Source organism: Scomber scombrus, chromosome 20 (assembly GCF_963691925.1).
Source record: "Scomber scombrus chromosome 20, fScoSco1.1, whole genome shotgun sequence".
NCBI lineage: Eukaryota > Metazoa > Chordata > Actinopteri > Scombriformes > Scombridae > Scomber > Scomber scombrus.
In genome coordinates, this window is record NC_084989.1 from 14,537,183 (window position 1) to 14,556,730 (window position 19,548).

Below are 19,548 nucleotides of genomic sequence, written 5' to 3' on the forward strand. Positions count from 1 at the left end.
CCCCCTATAAAGTGCAGCTGCATGGCTTGATTTTCTGCTCTGTAACATAAGAGCTAATTTTCTCTCCAACATTCAAAAGCTATCAGACCCACGCAGACCCAAATCATTATCTTGTGATCTGCAAATCTGCTGCAAATGTTTGTATTTAAGCACTATCATTTAGGAATTTTATCTGCCCGACACATTCACATTTATCAAGGAGAGGACAGTGGAGGAATGTTTAAGTTTCCACTGATTAGAAATTCAAAGAGGTAAATACATCAACAAAGTGCAGCTGTCTGCTATTTTTACCCCAGCAACCTCTCTACAATGCATTTGTTCTGTAGCTCCTGAGCTGCTTCCAAAAATATGTATGGGTTTGTAAAGTAAAGAACAAAAAACATCCAAGACTGCCACTGTCAAGAGTGAAACATTTTTAGATCCCATTAATAAAAGTCTCTGTTTTCTATTCACATACTAACTGAGATGCCTGCTGTTGAAATGCCACACGGTCATGCACTCCAGCTCGTCCTCCGCAGCACCTGTTGTCATACTGACCTTGAACGCAGCAGTAGCAAGTCGGAAGAAGTTGCTAAACAAAAGTTTTCAATTTTCAAACACGGACTAAAATGTCAGTGTTTAAAAAAAATTAAAAAAAGGTGTGTAAGAAAATGTAAACTGTAACATGTGCTGTGCATCTGCAGGGCGCAGGCAGGCTGCAGGTCCCTCTGACTCCCTGAGAGGGAGCTGCCACCGGTTAAAGGTGACATGATGTATTTATACTTTGACCACTGACACAGAGGGGGGCGGCACAAGAGGGCTGCTAAACCAGTATAATAGGCTATAAACCACACACATTAGGAGTCAATAGGATCTCTTATCTTGGCATTTTATGACAGAGCCTACTTTCCTGAATGATGCAGCCACAACAAAACAGTAGATACGGTTTCATTATGTGCTAAGTCTGTTATCATAAGGCAAATAACTTTGAGCATCAAGCACAGTCCAATAACTGTTACATGCCTGCATTGTGATTGATTGGGTTTGCCTTTTTTGACATACATTCAAGATTTTGTGAATTTATTTTACATCTTTCAACTGAAAGACCTGTTGTCTCTTCTATTCTCTCATCACTATTTTCCATATTCCTGGTTGCCAGATCTGTTTTTGGAGGGTCTAAGCCTGTTGCAATTTTGAGTTGCAGCCAAATGTCCATGCCTCACATTCTACAATGCACACAGAGCTGTGAGACAACATGCAGTGCCGTCTAGTGACAACATCACAAAATACAATACAGGGAATCCCGGTGGTGAAATTATGGCTGCTGCCCTCCTACTGGAATACTTGAAACAAAGAAAATGACTATATTTGGTATATTTAAAAAGGTCAGCCAAGGCATATAGTATTCCAAATGTATGAAACACAAGTCTATGTAATATCTATGCTGCCTGTTTTCAGTATTGCACACCCATTGGGATTTATAAAGAAAGTTGCTCAGGTGTTAATAATATGGTTTCAGGGTGGAGACCACAGAGGACTGTTAGCCCTGCAGCATGTTTGTGAGTAGTTTTCCTTCAGTCTAGAGTATGTGACACATTTAAATCTCCAGCTGCTGCTACATAGTTTATATGTATATTATAATATCTAAGTAGATGTATAGATAAAGACAAAATCCCTGGAATTAACATTATACCCCTCATAATCATATAATAATATGGTAATGCCTTTTATCATCATTAACAATTCCCCGTGAAATATAAAGCTTTTTCCTGTATGTAAACATGTGGCATATTAGATGTGGTATTTGAAGAAATTATGACAGTTCAGTGTAAAATCTTTATTAAAAATTTGGTCCATGTGTGTAGAGGAGTCCCAGTTTAGTTACTCCTTCTTGCTGGACTCCTGTCCTTCAAAGATGGGGTACTTGCTCTCCACCTCAGCCCATGTCAAGCTGCAGTTAGCCAGATTTCGAACCATCCCTGGCAACTCAGTGACCTGCAGAATAATTTTTTTAATTAGTACAAAAAACAAAAATGTGATACTGTACCAGCCTTACATTTTGTTAATTACAGCAATAACACATGTTATACCTCAGCCCTGATCTGCCTCATCGAGTCACGGTCTCTCAGAGTGGCCGTGTGAGGCGTCTTTTTCACAGTATCGAAGTCGATGGTAATGCCAAAGGCCACTCCGATCTCATCTGATCTGGCGTAGCGCCTCCCAATGGATCCTGAGGAGTCATCCACCTTATGAGACACTCCGTTTTTGGTCATTGTCTCAGCTGGAAGGAGAAAGAAGACATCGTCAGTTTGAATCAAGCATAAAATAAAATATTCACATGAGTAAACTGAGTTCTAAGTTAGCATCATACTCACATAATTGGTGGACAAAAGGCTTAAACTCCTGGTTCTGGCTCAAAGGAAGGATGGAACATTTGTATGGAGCTACAGTGGCAGGAAAACTGAAAAACTGGACAAGAAATATATCATCTTAAATTAAAAGAAACAGCAGTACAATCAAAACAAATATATGACTCTGATTCCTGCTTTGAAACCATCCTACCGTCCTCTGTTCATCCCCCTTTCGGGTGTGGAACGAGTGCTCGAAGATGGAGTACATGATTCGACCGATGCCAAAGGACGGCTCGATTACATTGGGAACAATATCCTCCACTGTGGGAAAACAGAGACAGTTATTTTCCCACAAGAACAAAATACTCTTCTACTATCCGGCTCTGACACCAGGTTTGGTGTCGCCTCCTACCATGCAAAGTCTTCTGGAACCTTTTTACACTGACCATGTCTTTGGTCAATTTGAATGTTTTCCCCTCTGTCTGAAAGCTGAACTCCCTGCAGACATAAACACAACAACAACATCACCAAATTAACTTGGCATATAAATACATAGAAACATTTCTTTAGCAGTGATCAGTGCAGCCAGAAGTTACCCATTTTCATTGAGAAGCTTCTCCTGATCACTGATATAGCATTCATCGCAGACAGACAGGTATTCCAAAACAAACTTGGCATCTTTCTTGTATGCCGTGCCTATGGCGCCCTTTTTGGGCTCAAACTGGATGACATTTACTATTTTGTAAGAGGAAGTTAAGGAATAAAGCAGAGGGAAACAAACTGGGAAAACAACACTGACATATCATCACCTTTTCAAGTGATATATTGAACATGTGAGCAAACATTATTATTTTCATTGTCATATATGTAGAGTTGTGTTTCTGTCCACCTGGTAAATGTAAGTCCAATATTTACATTCTTTGTAGCTCTGAATCCGAGTGTCATTTCAAACACCACACAGATTTTTAACTGTACTTTATCCAGTTTGAGCATACATTCTCCAAACCACAGAATTAGTCTTGCAGAACTCCAACAATTTTTAGTATTGAGATATAGTCAAACAGTATAGTCAGTGGTGTGCAGTCAGGGGCAGCAAGGCTAGCACTGCTAGCCCTGTCAAAAATCTATTTTTTCTGTTTTTTCCATAATTAAAAGGTCATTCTGAAATGTATCTGGAGTCAATTACTTGTTCAGTATGCAACTTTATCCAGAAAACGAATGGTTATATTTTGTGGAGCTCAAATCTCCTATGTCCTATAAACGCATCACAGCTCCTTTCCTCTGCTGGGGCCAGCAGTAGTTGCATTGCTAGCCTCTGATCGAGCTGGACGCTGCTATTGGGTGCGTAACGTTGAGTGACCGTATCACCAGCCAATCAAATTTTGATGTGTTATTGACAGAACGCCTTAAGTCAAGCAGAATTTCTAGTGCTGGCCTGGGCGTCGTCATTCAAATGAGCTTGGCTGATTGGCCCATGGGCAGGTGCGTGATGACGCACTGTCTGTTATTCTGGAAAGGTGATGGCGGTTGATTTAACAGCAAGATCGGTAGATAAAGATATGATTGCGGACCTGCTTCGGGTGCCTTTTTCATCATGAAGGTTAGCAGGATGGATTTCATCAAGTAAACGGTGAGTGTTAGTTTTTTTTTCTTCTTTTTTTTCTTTTTTTCTTTTTTTTAACTTTCTCTGGACAAGATTGGCGCTGCTGTTGGGCTCACATCTCTCTCTCTTTCTCTTTGTGAAGTAAATTTAGAACCGTTTTTGGAGCATGTTTGTGTCTGTTATAGAAATTGATTTTACTTTTGAAGTGATTTAGAAGTTTCCTCTAAGAGCAGTCGGGCAGTATGTGCTGTTTTTGGATGGTGTGTCACATCATGGTATGTCCATTGTAAAATGGGCAGTGACCTAAGGGAAGATGATCTGATGGCGATGCTGCACATTGGTGTCTTGATGCATTGCAGATGTTGATCAGCTGTCATGTTGGTGTCGATTAAGTACTGTTGCATAATAGTGGCCTTACATTGAATTTGCAATGTGTATGTATTGTAGGACATAGGCCTAAATGTGTGCGGCTGCTCTGTTGGCTGTATCGGCATACAATACTTTCTTTTGGGGCGGGGGGGTGGATTTTAGTGCTGGCCCTGACTGAAACACCACCGCACGCTACTGAGTATAGTCAAGTTTGGGGTTTGAGAGAATTGAAGGATATGGGTTCTTTCAGGGGCTTTTCTGCCACTAGAGGGACCTTGGTGGCTCTGGTGTGACATGAGAGGTCATAGCAGGAACGGTCAGCACAGCCAACAATCTCAATCCATCCCTGAGAGAAAGAAAAAAACAATCATAAAATGTAAATGGTGTACACGTATTCTTATAACTGTTGAGTCTATGAGTGAGAATACAAGAGAAAAGATTTACATAGGAGGTTTTGGACTCAGCATCCCAGCAGTCACATGCATAGTGAGCCATCTCGTTCTCCATGTGCTGACGGAAGCGCACTTTATCTTTCGACAGCCCGACTTTAATTAGATACAAGTAGATTCTTCCAATGAAGTAACCCAACACAGAATTGTTGATCACTCCCTGCAGCAGAAGCAACGTTAATGTTAATGTTAATGCATTGATTTTTAACAATCTAGTGGCTAATTCTTGACCATCAATTACAATGTCAACGTTAGACTAATCATAATTCTCAAAGAATAAACACAATCCTAATGTTTGTTATGAACTTTTTCCTACCTGCTCCACAGCATCTCCCAGCCTCATGATCTGTGCAGACTGGCCACTGGTCTGAGCCTTTGAGGAGAACAACTTGATATCTAGGTCGGCCACATTGTGGAATTTAGGGTGGACCTTGTCATTTGGATCCACAAAGTGCTCGATCTCTGCCATGGTGAACTCCCTGCAAGCAGGAGAAGTTTAAATATCTGTGTATGTTCATTGTAATTTACAGCTGATTCATTTTAAAGAGTTTCATACCTCACGCGAATGAGTCCAGAACGAGGAGAGATCTCATTCCTGAAGGAGTTTCCAATCTGAGCAGCACCAAAAGGAAGTTTTCCTTGGTTGAACTCCAGTAAACGCTTGAAATTAAGGAACATTCCCTGAGCTGTTTCAGGCCTCAGATAGCTGAAAAGCAGCAATGAATAGACAAAATATTTTTTTCACATAAGACACCTGAATCAGTAGATTGCACAGATGTTGGTTCTTGCTGATCCATACCCGGGTGTGTTTCCTCCTGGACCAATAGACGTCTTAAACATCAGGTTGAAGGAGACGGGAGGTGTGAGGTCATTTCCTGTGGAGGGAGACTTCACGTTGTATTTCACAAACAGATCAGCCAACTCCTGCTGAGTGTAGTTGTCCATCTGAAACAGGGTGACAGCAGCAGTGAGTAAGGGTCTCTCGGTTATTCCCCTCCTCGGCCAGCAGATATCAGTATTTTCATTAACATCTGCTTTAAACACAGCATGTGAGTGTTTTGAAGATTTGTTTATGGAGCATGCACCTGAGTGATTACATCCTCCATCTGGGTCACCTTCTCCGCTGAACATTTCTCATCCGACATCAGGTTTTTCAAGTGGGCTGTGAGGGAACAAACATCTCATTCAGTGGCTATTACAATGATTCCATTAAATGTGAGCTTCAAAAGAAATTGCAGGCATTTGCTTGGCATCGAGTGTGCTATGAACACGTGTTTTTAATCTCTCCAGACATAATTATTACATTTTTTCTGGATAAGTGAATAAAGATAACCACTTGTTTGCGAAAAATTAAAACATTTAAATCCTATTTTTTAGCATTACACTTCACATATAAGATGCTTTGATGAATATTTTAATTTTCTGCAAGCAACAAGCTTCTTTATGTCAAATACTTAAACACATACCTGAAAAAACAGATACCTTTGATATTTGAACTCCAGCCCCACCCCTGCCTGCCACTACCTAAAACCCCCTTGAGCATACTAGATAGTCCAGTAAGGCAGGTAAAAACCTGTCCTTGCAGATTTTTCTGTTAAAACTGCCACTGCACAAAATGACCCAGAAAAGTTAGCAAATGTGGTTAAAGATTGTTGTGATATAATATTTTGAAGTTAATGTTAGTGTAATTTGGACACAGATAGTGATTAGCATAAATATGCTTGGCATACAGGTCTCTGTAGGAGTGAAATCTGACACCATGTGTTATTGCCCTATTGAATGGGTGTTATCAGTGGTTATGAGCGTCAGATATAGGTTAAAAGAGGAAGTAGTAGTAGCTGCATATAAACCCAGTGGAATGGGACCATGACACCAACCAATAAAATGCCACTACGTTTCATTACACTACAAAATAATGATGAGACAATGCTGTGGTTTAGGTATGGTTAGGTTTAGGAGCACAACTCATTTGGTTAGGGTTAGGAAATGATCATGGTTTGGGATAAAATGATCACTTGAAATGTGGTTAAACATGAACTGTTGGTTCTGAATAAGTAGTTAAATGCGGTAAAAAACCTTATCAATGGTAAATAGCGCCCTTATGAGCCTACTATAGGTTCAGAAGGTTCCTATATGAGGCTGATAACCCCTGATAACATCCATTCAATAGAATGATAACGTTTGGAGTGGCTCAAGGGAGGACTGGGCGTGGTGGGGCTCATTTTAATCCTAAATGACTTAATGATGGTCAGATAAAGTCACCTTTGAGGAGGTGATCGGCACGGTAGCAGTCTCCTGTCTTGGCATCTTTCACCATATAGTCAGCAAATTTATCCACATGACCTGATGTCCTGAAAGAGGGAACAGATTATTTTTTCAGTTAAAAAAAATTAAATGTATTTTTCTTAGTTGGGATTTCACCTGTGTTTGAATACAATAAGTTCAAAGTGTCACCTACTTGAGGACAGGTTCAGGAGTCAACATGGTGCAGTCAATCTCCAGGATCTGCTCCTCTTGGATGAAGTGCTGCCTCCATACCTGCAGAATGTTGTTCTTCAGGGCGCAGCCCACGGGGCCAAAGTCGTATAGGCCACTCACACCTGAGACACAATGAAAGTGAAACCTGTCAGTGATATAGATTATGGTTACAGTTTCTCCTTTCTATTGTGACATACATTATGGTATTTTACCTCCATATATGGCAAAAGCCTGATCATAGAAGAATCTCCTCTTTAAAGTATCCTCCAGCTTCACTCTGTCCACTGTGTCCTCTTTAGGCTGCAAGGCCAGCTCCTACAAGTGAGATTACATGATTGATTGTTCCTTCTTTTTTTTTGAAGTAAATCCTTTTTTCAGAAGTAACCGAAATATTCTGATAGGAAATCAGGAAAGGATAAACCAGCAGTTGTAAAACTCTGACCTTCGTTTCAAGAATCTTCTTGCGGGCTTTCAGTTCTCCAACAGCTTTGCTCAGCTCTGGCTCTGAGGCACCCTGCTCTTTCAACCGATGCACCAATTCACCCTGCATAAAAATGACATTCTTTACCTTCTTTTCACACACAACCTCAGACAACAACTTAGTTTTACTTATAATTGTTTCACAGTTAGTCTTTCTATCATTAAAGTTCAGTTTAGAAAAAATAATTATTTCAAACATGCACATATAAAAACTGTAAATTCATGAAAATAAATGTTGTTAAATAAATGTCAGTTTTATACATCTATAATGTGCCAAAATTCACTTTTCAATGAAATCCACTCCACGATGGAGCTATTTACTACTAATTGGAGGAAATATTAGCCTCCAATTCTAGTTTCACTTTGAAACGTGGTTTTATAAGATCAACGATTTCTTGCCAATTCAAACAAATGTGACAAAGGTAAAAAATAAAGCTGAATTGTTTGTGAATGTTACAACAATATGTCCTAATAATGGGCAATTGCATTTATTTTACATCATGCTACTGTGAAAAAATGGTCTGTATTAACGTACTTCTGAGAGGATTATATAAAAATCCTACATGCAAACCCACACACATAAATCTATTTTTGACACTTGTACATTTTAAAAGATTAACACTTCTTCAATCAACAGTTAACCGTTCCTTTCATTCAGACTAAGAAAGGTTATTAGACTAAAAATGGTATTTAAGCCAAAAAAGACAACAAAAAAAGCTTTACACTATAAAGATTATAGATAAAGATTGTGTTTGCCCACCTTTTCTATGCAAGTGTGTAATCTGGTATAGTAACTCACCTGTTCCCTCACAGCCTCCCTCAAAGGTGCCAGCACTTCTTCCATTTTTACACGTAGAAAAGGCTCCCTGCACAATAAGCCAACTCACAATCTGCTCTGAACTCAGCTGTTCTCATTTCTCCTCAGGCTTTATGTTAAGAGGGAACAGAAAGGGGAGGTGCCTGCTTATGTAGGCTAGAGTGGTTTAAGCTGTGTTGTCTGAAACAAGCGCTTTCTGTTGCATCATCCAGGAAACTCAGTCAAAACTTCACTCATTCTGGAATAATGACAGACATGAGCAAATACCACCAGGCCAACCTGGAGAGTAAAGAAGAACTTAAAATAACACACAATATACAGCAGCCAACAACACTGTCAAAATGTTGGGGGATGCACAGGAAGCAGCTGGGACGAGTACAAGAGTGTGTACTCCATGTCTGTGCTGACCAGCCAGCAGTGGTACTCACACACATTTTCAACCTCTGTCTATCCTTATGCCCCACATCCACAAGGCTCGAATCCACCACCATCAAGACCATTCCCAAGAACCTACAGTAACCTGTCCCTTTAACCAGTTGCTCTCACCCGTTACTTCAAAATGGTTTGCACAAGTACTCACACACATCAAAGACATTGTCCCAGCTGATCTAGACCAAAAGCAGTTTGCCTACCATGGACTGAGGAGGCCATATGTGTTGCTCTCAGTACATAATAGCCCACTCTCACCTGGAAAGACACAACACCTATGTCAGGATGCTCTTTGTTGATTTCAGCTCAGCGTTTAATATCATTATACCAAACAAGCTGGTTGACAAACTGCTGCCATATGCAACTGTACACTGGATTTCCTCATCAACCACCCAAGGCTGTCAGACTGGGCAAGCACACATCCTCCACCCTCAACATGAGCCCCGTTGTCTCCCAGGGCTGTGTGCTGAGCCCCCTCCTTTAGGCACTCTTCAAATATGACTGCCAACCCATCTAAGACTCAAACACTACTAGGTTTGTAGTTGATACAACAATGAAAAGACCTAGGATATAACTGTGGATTTTAGGACTACCAAGAATATCACACACAGTCCTGTCTACATCAGCACGGAGGCTGTGGGGAGTCACCATCACAGAAGACCTCTCCTGGACTGACAAGACCTCAGCAGTGGTAAGGCAAAACAATGCCTTTATTTTCTGATGAGGCTGAGGCTAGCTCATTTTACAGAGGGGAAATCATGTGTTTAAATACATTTGCTAACTGTAATGAATACCACCTGAACTGCTTACATGTGGCAGTGTCACTGCTTTTGAATTTGGCCTTTAGGACCAATTTCTCTTAGAATCAGTGGCCTGCTGCATGTTACAGAGTCTGTCTTCTCACTTCATACTTCTCTCAATATCAATCAGACCTCCTCTCCTCCTGGCTACAATCAAGTAGGCTAGATCTTTTGTCTATTTGTAATGCTTGAGATTTTAATATGACTGGAGAATAACTAATTATACTGGATGTTTCACACACAAGCAACACTGAAATACTTCATAACTCATTCATACACACACTCTTCTATTATTACATCAGCCTGAAGGTTTAGTACCTTGCTCAAGTGCCAGGGGATTCCCATTATTGATGAACCATTTGGCGCCATCTAGTGGCTAAACTAACAATCACCATTCCAGAGCTGCAGCCACATAAGACTGACAGGCCCACCAATTTACAAGTGACAAAGTAGCAGAGATTTCCTATATTTACATCATTTAACAGCGGGAACATCTACTTAACTGTATTTTCTTAACTCTTTCATGACACATTTCAGAACCGTTAATTCCTGCCCTTTTTTGCTGGCATTGGAGGAGTCCAGTAGTTCTTCATTTATAATCTGACCTCATATTGATACCTCTGGTTCTATACAATGTGATAATCTCATTATTGTAATGACCACAGTAAAAAATAAACGAGAGTCATTCTGAAGCTGTAAACACATCATAAAAAAACATTACAAATATATGCCGGTGTCCAGTAAGTGCTGGCTGTTTTTATTGAAATTGTTAAATATCTCAATCCAGTCTGCCTGAAAAGCGGAATGGTGAAAGCCTCCTTCCGCTGAAGACTCAACAACCTGATTACATTTTTCTCCCTTTTAAAACACATTGGCATGGTCATAAGATGGATGAAGTGTTGCTCATCAAAGAAACAAGAGTCTTGTGCAAGCTTTCCTCAACTGTTAGATATGATGAATACATGACATTTTAAGTGATTGCAGTGGTGAAGAACACAAGGAGGGCTCAGTGCACCACTATAGCTTATCACATTTACAGTTGTAATATTCTTCCTGGTGGTGCATACGCAACAAGTCTGTGGATTTTCATGGATTGACAGGCGGACGAGTGGGCTTTACTCTTCGGTTGTGTCCTTCTTGCTAGTCTCCTGTCCTTCAAAGATGGGGTACTTGCTCTCCACTTCCGCCCAGGTCATTGTGCCGTTGGCCAAATCCCGAACAATAACAGGCAGCTCACTGACCTGAGGACAGAAAAGATTGTTTACTCGATCGTGTTAAATTAGGCAATCACAACTGAATAGAATAAACATCCAATTGGTTAAAAAAAAAACAACTAACAGTAACATGGACTATCCTTTAAATGTAAAAATTGGTATTAAACACATAAGGTTTTCAAAGCTCTGATGTCAGCACCTGTGACAGCAGCAGCAACTAGTGCTCCGTCTCTATCTAGTGTCACACCTAAACAGAGTGCGTTTAGGTGACCTGGAAATTTGGCAGCAGTCAGAGCCTAACATACAAACACTCTAATTGGGCGGATAAAATGGAGGAAAATAGACTTGAAGCATAAAACCACGCTTTGTGCCACATCTAAGCACATGTTGGGTAGGAGAAACACAAGGCATTACTTGTGCCCAAATAGGACGAACATGTGTCAGTGTGCCAGGTTATAGAAAATAGGTGCGGGTTGTCTAGCAAAAAAGTTGAACCTGGCTTAACTTCTGCTGTAATGCCATGCAGTGACACCCAGCAGCACACATCACTGGTGGAGAACTTTATAGCATGAACAAATTTCATTGTCTCATTTGCTTTTTTTTTCAAACTCACCAGTAGCAAACCAATCTAAAATAGATCATCTATTTAATATCACAATACCATTTGGGGTATGTTTTGCATTTAAAGGGAAACAAGAAATTAATGTGAGTCTACAGCTGAGTGAGAATGTTGTACCCATGATGATAGCTTATGTTGGAGAGTTTATATTTACACCATTCTCTGCAGCTGCAAAAGCAATTATGCAAAGTGACAAGTAAAATGCTGGAAGAGAGAGAAAAATTCTGGGAATCTTAACCTAATGTTGGGGGGAAAAAGACAAGTGAAGTGCTGTACCTCAGCCCTGATCTGCCTCATTGAGTCACGGTCTCTCAGAGTGGCCGTGTGAGGCGTCTTGTTCACTGTGTCGAAGTCAATGGTGATGCCAAAGGCCACTCCGATCTCATCTGTCCTGGCGTAGCGCCTCCCGATGGATCCTGAGGAGTCGTCCACCTTGTGAGAGACACCGTTTTTGGTCATTGCCTCAGCTGAAACGAGACAGAACAGAGGAAAAGAGAGTCATCAGTTTGAATTTAGCATAAAATCAAATATACACATGAATGAAGTGAGCTCTAAGTTAGTATTCATCAAAACAGCAGAGCATGTCATTTCTCCTCTAGACAAAAATGGGACATACAGTATATGTTATAATTATGTGGGCACTTACATAATTCCCTCACGAAGGGCACGAATTCCTGGTTTTGACTCAGAGGCAGGACGGAGCATTTGTATGGAGCTACAGTTGCAGGGAAGCTAAAGTACTGCAGGGAAAAAAAACAGAAACAGTCATTACATAGAAGCAAACTTAAAATACAATACATGCAAAATGCAACTTTTGTATGGTCTAGACAGCCAGTAATACATGCAAACTCAACAGGAATTTTGCTGATACTTTCAAGCAATGACAATTTTGTTTGTGTTAAAAGGGAAACTTCAGTATTTGTCAACCTATACCATATTTTCCCATCTTCTTCTATCTAAGTGACTAATGGGGACAAGCATTTTGGAAATTGGTCCAGTATTGAGCGAGAGCGCTCCAGCTGTGAAACGGGCTGTAAATGTAATCAGATGGGACAATTGTGCCCCATCAATGAACCTCCACTAAAAGTGTTTGCTTTTGCCACTGACAGGCTTGGTTTGGTATTGTGTCTAACCAAGGCTCGCTCGTAAATCTTGTGAGTGTCAGCCATGACTTGGAATATCTTTCAGATAACACTAAGCTACACTTTCAGGACTCCAACACAAACAAATAAATAAAAAAAAACCCTCTTCCCAGCACTCCTCTCTCCAACTCTGTCATGGCTGAATATTTATTTGATTTCAACAACAACTCAACTCTCGCAGGATTTCAGGACAAGACTTGTCCTTGAGCGAGACTTGATTAAACACAACAAAAAAACGAATCAAGCGGAAGGTAAAGAAAAACATTTCATTTCTCTGCATGGTTCTTTCTATAATGACACTCTAAATAACAATTTGAGCCTGTCAATGGCAAAAACAAGCACTTATAGTGGATGTTTATTGATGGGGCACAATTGCCCCAAAGGATTACATTACAGCCCTTTTTGCGGCTGCCAGTTGAACAGCTCTCACTCTCAATGCACTGCTGTGATTGTATATAATAAAGCTAATTGATAATTTGTAAAATATCATGCCTCCATTACATATTTTGTCTCAAGTGCTTAATAACCACGTTTGAGGAATCATTGCAAAAAAGTGTGTTTGTGTATTTGTAAGCTTATCGACTGATATGTCGATATCAGAATATTTTACTCCCTAATATATCGGTACTGGCTCTGATGTATACTATATAATGCATAAATTATATCTCCCACTCAGTGTACAGTTCAACACATCGAGGTCCATCTCAAAAGTCTACTCACCGTTCTCTGTTCATCACCTTCTCTGACATGGAATGTGTGCTCAAAGATCGTGTGCATGATCCTACCAATGCCAAAGGAGGGCTCGATTACGTTCGGAACAACTTCCTCCACTGTAAATGACAAAAACAGACAGGTGAATTGCAGCTCTCATTATCCCAAAATGACCATTATTCATCAACATCATCACATCTTCTTGTGAGTGAATCTCACCATGCAGAGTCTTCTGGAATCGCTTCACATTGACCATGTCCTTTGTGAGTTTGAACGTCTTTCCTTCTGTCTCGACGGTGAATTCTCTGTGGATAAAAAATGATATTACTGACTGTACTGGAAATAACAAAGCCTCAACCTTTCATTAGGTGCCCAAACTGGTTCCTCTGGTTAACAGCACTCACCCAGTCTCATTAAGCAGCTGCTCCTGTTCTGTAATGTAACATTCATCACACACAGACAGATACTCCATGACTATCTTAGCCTCCTTCTTATACGCCTTCCCAATGGCTCCTTTGTTAGGCTCAAACTGGACGACATTTACAACTTTGTGTGAAGAAGTTAAGGATTAAAACTAATGGGTGTATGATAACACATTTTTTGGTGTTTGATGGAAGAATTTTGCAGTGTTGCAGCTGCTGCAGTTTAAGGATATGGGTTCTTTTAGAGGCTTCTCAGCTACCAGAGGGACCTTTGTGACTCGTGCGTGGCATTTCAGATCAAAGCAGGACCGGTCAGCACACCCCACAATCTCAATCCAGCCCTGCAAGGAACAAACAATACATTAAGCAAGAGTACAGCATGTGGCTTACCTGACATGACAATGCATTTGCAAAACATGAAGAAACACTGCAGTAGAAATAGGGCTGTCACAATACCAGATTTTCACTACACGATTATCATGGCTTAAAAGAATTCACGATAATGATATTATTGCAATATCTATAGAATTTTTGATGAAGAAAAAAAATATTAGTGCTATTAGTCAAATTTATCTTTAACTTTGTTAATTGGGTGTTTTTTCTGGCAAATTAATTACACTAAAATACTAGTGTAGGGAGGTGGCGAGTGAGTCTGTAAGCATAAATGTAAAAAAAGAACGACGACACAGATGAAATGGTGTGTGTGTGTATTGTTGTGGAAAGGGATAAAAAAAGCAATAATTGAAAATAATGAATGATTTTAGAGGCGCTGGATTATTTACACAAAATTATCAGATGTGCATTATTTCTTAAAAAAAAAACATATTGCAGTTATCGTCAATATCAATACATCGCGCCACCCCTAGGAAGAACATACATAGGAAGTTTTGGTTTCAGCATCCCAGCAGTCACAGGCGTAGTGGGCCATCTCGTTGTCCATATGCTGACGGAAGCGCAGCTTGTCTTTGGCTATACCAACTTTAGTAAGGTAGAGGTAGATCCTCCCAATGAAATATCCCAGGACGGAGTTATTGACCACTCCCTAAATGAGAAGAAAGAAGTAAGGAATCTATGTCAGAGTTACATTCTTTATTTGCAAAAAAACATTTTGTACTTACTTTATTTATTCAAATTAACAACTGGTCTAATCTTTACTTCATTTCAGTTATTGAAAAATCAAGATGTGCATTTGTAATATTATAACACAATATTTTAACAATATAACCCTGCCCTACATAATTAGAAATCAAAGGATGTTGCTCTAAAGAGTAAATAATAGTCAAACAAATAATTCCTACCTGCTCAACAGCATCTCCCAGCTTCATGATATGTGCAGACTGGCCACTGGTCTGGGCTTTAGAGGAGTATAACATGATATCCAGGTCGGCTACACTGGAGAATTTAGGGTGGACCTTTTCATTCGGGTCCACAAAGTGCTCAATCTCAGCCATGGTGAACTCTCTGCGGGGAAATGTGGTGCAGTTAAAATTACTGTTTAAGTAGAGATACATAATACTTGGGAAAATAATAAGTGACCCAGAGACTCTCTCACCTAACGCGAATGAGTCCAGAGCGAGGAGAGATTTCATTCCTGAAGGAGTTTCCTATCTGAGCAGCAGCAAAGGGAAGTTTTCCCTGGTTGAACTCCAATAGACGCTTAAAGTTGAGGAAGATTCCCTGAGCGGTTTCAGGCCTCAGATAGCTGCAAATTTAGATGGATTTAATCAATTACCCAACAATAACATAAATGTGACAGCATAAAGGAAAATCTATACACAGTGTTGTTGACTTTTTACCCTGTCATATTCCCCCCTGGTCCAATGGACGTCTGAAACATCAGGTTGAAAGAGATGGGTGCTGTGAGGTCATTTCCTGTGGTGGGTGACTTAACGTTGTATTTCACAAAGAGATCGGTCAGCTCTTGCTGGGTGAAATTATCCATCTGAAAATAATATTAGGAAAATAATCATTTAGAGGCTTTTTAGAAACAGCTTTTACACATAATCCCCCAAAAGAGTATTTACTGTCAATCAGCACTGACCTGAGTGTTGACCTCCTCCATCTCTGCCTTCTTCTCTGCTGTACACTTTTTATCAGACATCAACTTCTGGAGATGGGCTACAAACAGAAACAATCCTTTTATAAACTGTTGTGATAATACTTGACAGACAGTAATATAATCTTGTTCCATTGATTTTATTCTACATGCTGATACAATACACTTTGTTTTAGACCAGATCTGTGCTGTCAAAACGCTGCTGGCTATATCTCAGTTCATACATAACAAGACTTGACATATTTCGGCTATTACATAACACTTTCATGTGTCATCATGTCATTGATTTTTTTCTGGCATTCCGGATTCATTACTCTCCAAGTCTTGCATGGACTGACATGTTCTCCTGACATCTTTCTGCCAGATTTTGGCACAGCTCCAGGCTCTGATCCTTACAGCTTGTATTGCTATGAAAGCCCTGTGTGATTTCTGCTGGTCCGACCACTTCCATTCTCCCTCAGGCACAACAGTGATATGTCAAGCTTAGCCAAACAGCAGCAGCCACTGACAACACAAGTCTGGACTGTGTCCATCCATCCCTCCCTCTGCAGAGATCCCATGAATAATATAGATGGAAAACTTGCTTTTGGGATGACTAATTGTTAGTTTACAAAGCAGTGGAAGCCAAGTCTCCAAATGTATTCAAAGACAAACAAGCAGATATACCTTTAAGGAGGTGGTCCGCCCTGAAGCATTCACCATTCTTGACGTCTTTCACCATGTAGTCAGCAAATTTTTCAACATGTCCTGACGTCCTGCATAAAAATAAGGAAATAATACATCAAATTTGTCAAAACTTGCTAAAAGAAATGTTATAAAAATTTCATTCCAATCACACAAAAGAAAAAACAACCAATGTATCTGCAACCGGGCTATGGAAGACTGCTATAATGACAGCTTCCATGCATAAAATTGCAGAATCAATGTGTGCCTGTTTATAAAAACCCACAGTTCAGCACTATGGAGCTGACTCTAGGAACCACCAGGCACTTTGTAAAACCTGTGTAACACCTATAGAGGACATGTAATGACTTTTGATTTCATTCTAATTGTGATAAAACCACATTTATATCAGGACTGACACAGCTGGACAAAAAAAAAGAAAAGAAAAAGCGCCAGTGCACCTACTTGAGGACAGACTCGGGGGTCAGCATGGTGCAGTCGATCTCCAGGATCTGCTCCTCCTGAATGAAGTGCTGCCTCCAGGCCTGCAGGATGTTGTTCTTCAGGGCACAGCCCACGGGGCCGAAGTCATACAGGCCGCTCACCCCTGAGGAGCATTACTGTATGGTAACAGAGTGCTTAAAGACTATGTGTATGGTGGTTTATGCCCTAACTGAAAACATGAATCCCCCTTATTAGTGGTCTTAATCTCACCTCCGTAGATGGCAAAGGCCTGGTCATAGAAGAATCGCCTCTTCAGGGTATCCTCCATCTTAGTTCTGTCAACAATGTCATCTTTGGGTTGTAGTGACAGCTCCTGCAATGACAATTATATTCAAAATATACAGTAGCTTCATTAGTGGAGGCACAATTTGTAGCGTTGAAATTGAACAAACCTTCACAACCACATCTTAAGCTAATACCCACGTTTCAGTCTGCTTGTCTACATAGTTGTTTAAAAGAAGGGATTCAAAGCATGGGCACAGTCCCTATATTAAAATGATGATGCATAATTGCCAGGGACTCTCACGGAAATTAAAGGTCAGAAGAGACATTCAAACACATCAATGTTGCTGTGTGCAATAACAACCCTGCTCTTTTTCCTTAAATACTAATGTTTTATATTGTTAAAGTGCATATTTATTATGTGGATAGTAGATGTTGTTCACCTCTGATATGAAACACTGAGAAACCAGGGCTGCAACTGACACTGATTAGTTGTTTGGTCAATACAATGTCAGACAACAGTAACAAAACATCTATCACAATTACCAAAATCCTAACTTAACATCTAACATGTAAAAAACCCAAAGATATTCAGTTTACCACATAAGTGAAACATCCTTATTGATAAGAAGCCAGACCTAGGCAGTGTTTGGGTTTTTTGTTTGAAAAACTACTTGACGTTTGCACAATCAGTTCATTTTGACGGCTGATATTGTAATGTGATACAGTTTTACTCATATGTGTATACTGTGTCTATTTGTCCTGCACTGTGTAGTTGTGAATATTTATATTATTATTAACTGCACATACATACTATTAATAGCCACACATAGTTTATAAACAATCAAATTTATATTTATATCTGAATTGATATTCATACTTCTGTTTATATACTTCTTTATGCATACAAATGATTTTTATCATGTCAATATGCACAATAAGCACAGGACTATGTGCCCACACTACATAGAAACGTAAATTACTATCCCTCTCTGTTATGTGTACGTGCATGCTTGATGTTTATTACTTTTTCTGTTGACATCCGGACCACATTCAGTTCCTTGGACTTGCTACTTGGCGAGTAAATCTGATTGTGATAGTGACCAATTATTTCATCTAATTGGTAACCCTGAATAACTGCAGTGCAGTTTGTTTATTTAAAATGGAGGTGTATGTGTCACAATTGACAAAAGCCTCTGTCCCCGTTTCTGTTATATAAAAGGCTGGCAGGGCCATTTAAAACAGATTTAATGACTGAATTCATCCTCATTCATTTGGACTTAACATTAACCAAGAGTATATTGCCTTACCTTGGCCTCCAGAGTTCTCTTCCTTGCTTTCAGTTCAGCCACAGCCTTTGTGACATCCACATCAGGAACGCCATCCTGCTTCATTTGGCGCACCAGGTCCCCCTAAAACAGCGACAAAAGCCATGAGCCGGCTACAAGGCCTAAATCGGGGCATGTTTACACATCAATCAGCTGATTGTTGGGTTGTTTTTCAGTAGCAGCATTAACTTGGCTTCCTTTCTTTAACCCCACCCTGTTCGCAGACATCTGCAGCAGTAGCAGCACATTGAAACGTGGCAAAGCGTTAGCTGCTAACTTATAGCTCGCCATTCATTGACAGTTTCATTAGCAGCCGGTTAGCTTGATAAGCTACACACAATGCCAAGGAGTCTGAGGCCATAAAACTATATCTAATGCTAAACACGCAGATTAAAGCCGAATCAGGTGAGATTGTGAGATAATTCAGCGCTACCTGTTCTTTGACTGCAAGCCTCAAAGGGGCGAGAATCTGCTCAATGTTGCCGTCCATGGTTCGTCCTTCCGTCGGCTGCAGCCAAAGACTTTTCTTCTGGTTCTTCTTACACAAGCAGACCGACGTTGAAAGCGGCCTGTGTCGGGGCTGGTAGCGGAGCGACTGCCGAAAAAACCGGACCGTGGACACCGGGCAGAGGGAGGAAATGTCAGTGCTGGTCCTCAGCAGTGCCGATGCTGCGCTGCGAAGAAGCATGGACCGCCGTAATGTGAGCAGAGGAGAATGATGAAATCTCAGGAAATAAGTAAACGCCGCTGACGCTCCGGGAAGGCACTTTCGCTACGTGCGTATATCGGCAGATTCGTCAAACATGATCATATCAGATCCTATGATCAGATCAAATTAAATTTAAATAAAATAAGATACAAATTAAATAAAATACAATTTCCACGTAAATTTAGATTTTTTTAATAAAATCT

At 40.2% G+C, this 19,548-nt stretch overlaps 2 protein-coding genes and 1 non-coding gene across 3 annotated transcripts; all 3 read right to left on the reverse strand.

Annotated features, from left to right (window-relative positions):
- Nucleotides 1-1,843: 1,843 nt before the first annotated feature.
- Nucleotides 1,844-8,553, reverse strand: LOC134002243 (glycine--tRNA ligase-like). Its single transcript, XM_062441548.1, has 17 exons — nt 8,509-8,553; nt 7,672-7,773; nt 7,442-7,544; nt 7,210-7,351; nt 7,014-7,102; nt 5,837-5,913; nt 5,551-5,696; nt 5,308-5,457; nt 5,068-5,230; nt 4,747-4,911; nt 4,541-4,648; nt 2,927-3,072; nt 2,743-2,828; nt 2,542-2,651; nt 2,355-2,448; nt 2,070-2,260; nt 1,844-1,974 (listed from the first exon to the last, which is right to left on the reverse strand). Exons 1-17 carry the CDS (start codon nt 8,551-8,553, stop codon nt 1,861-1,863), a joined length of 2,031 nt encoding a protein of 676 aa, XP_062297532.1. The 3' UTR covers nt 1,844-1,860.
- A 1,936-nt stretch (nt 8,554-10,489) lies between these two features.
- LOC134002242 (glycine--tRNA ligase-like) lies at nt 10,490-19,327 on the reverse strand. Its single transcript, XM_062441547.1, has 17 exons — nt 19,070-19,327; nt 18,619-18,720; nt 17,297-17,399; nt 17,048-17,189; nt 16,586-16,674; nt 15,905-15,981; nt 15,660-15,805; nt 15,416-15,565; nt 15,162-15,324; nt 14,741-14,905; nt 14,096-14,204; nt 13,846-13,990; nt 13,661-13,746; nt 13,451-13,560; nt 12,235-12,328; nt 11,865-12,055; nt 10,490-10,996 (listed from the first exon to the last, which is right to left on the reverse strand). Exons 1-17 carry the CDS (start codon nt 19,322-19,324, stop codon nt 10,871-10,873), a joined length of 2,253 nt encoding a protein of 750 aa, XP_062297531.1. The 5' UTR covers nt 19,325-19,327; the 3' UTR covers nt 10,490-10,870.
- On the reverse strand, nt 16,773-16,907 carry LOC134002655 (small nucleolar RNA SNORA84). Its single transcript, XR_009927616.1, has one exon. It is a non-coding gene; the product is annotated as a small nucleolar RNA SNORA84 (small nucleolar RNA).
- Nucleotides 19,328-19,548: the final 221 nt, after the last annotated feature.

Bases quoted from the DNA above. Each gene is read 5' to 3' on its own strand.
- LOC134002243 (XM_062441548.1), bottom strand. From the start codon at position 8,553: ATGGAAGAAGTGCTGGCACCTTTGAGGGAGGCTGTGAGGGAACAG. The intron at 5,231-5,307 runs GTATGAAACTCT...TCCTGCTTGCAG, and splicing joins TCTGGACTCATTCGCGTGAG to GGAGTTCACCATGGCAGAGA. The intron at 2,261-2,354 runs GTGAGTATGATG...TTCTCCTTCCAG, and splicing joins GCCTTTTGTCCACCAATTAT to CTGAGACAATGACCAAAAAC.
- LOC134002242 (XM_062441547.1), bottom strand. From the start codon at position 19,324: ATGCTTCTTCGCAGCGCAGCATCGGCACTGCTGAGGACCAGCACTGAC. The intron at 15,325-15,415 runs GTGAGAGAGTCT...ATTTCCCCGCAG, and splicing joins TCTGGACTCATTCGCGTTAG to AGAGTTCACCATGGCTGAGA. The intron at 14,205-14,740 runs GTATGTTCTTCC...TGTTCCTTGCAG, and splicing joins CTGAAACCAAAACTTCCTAT to GGCTGGATTGAGATTGTGGG.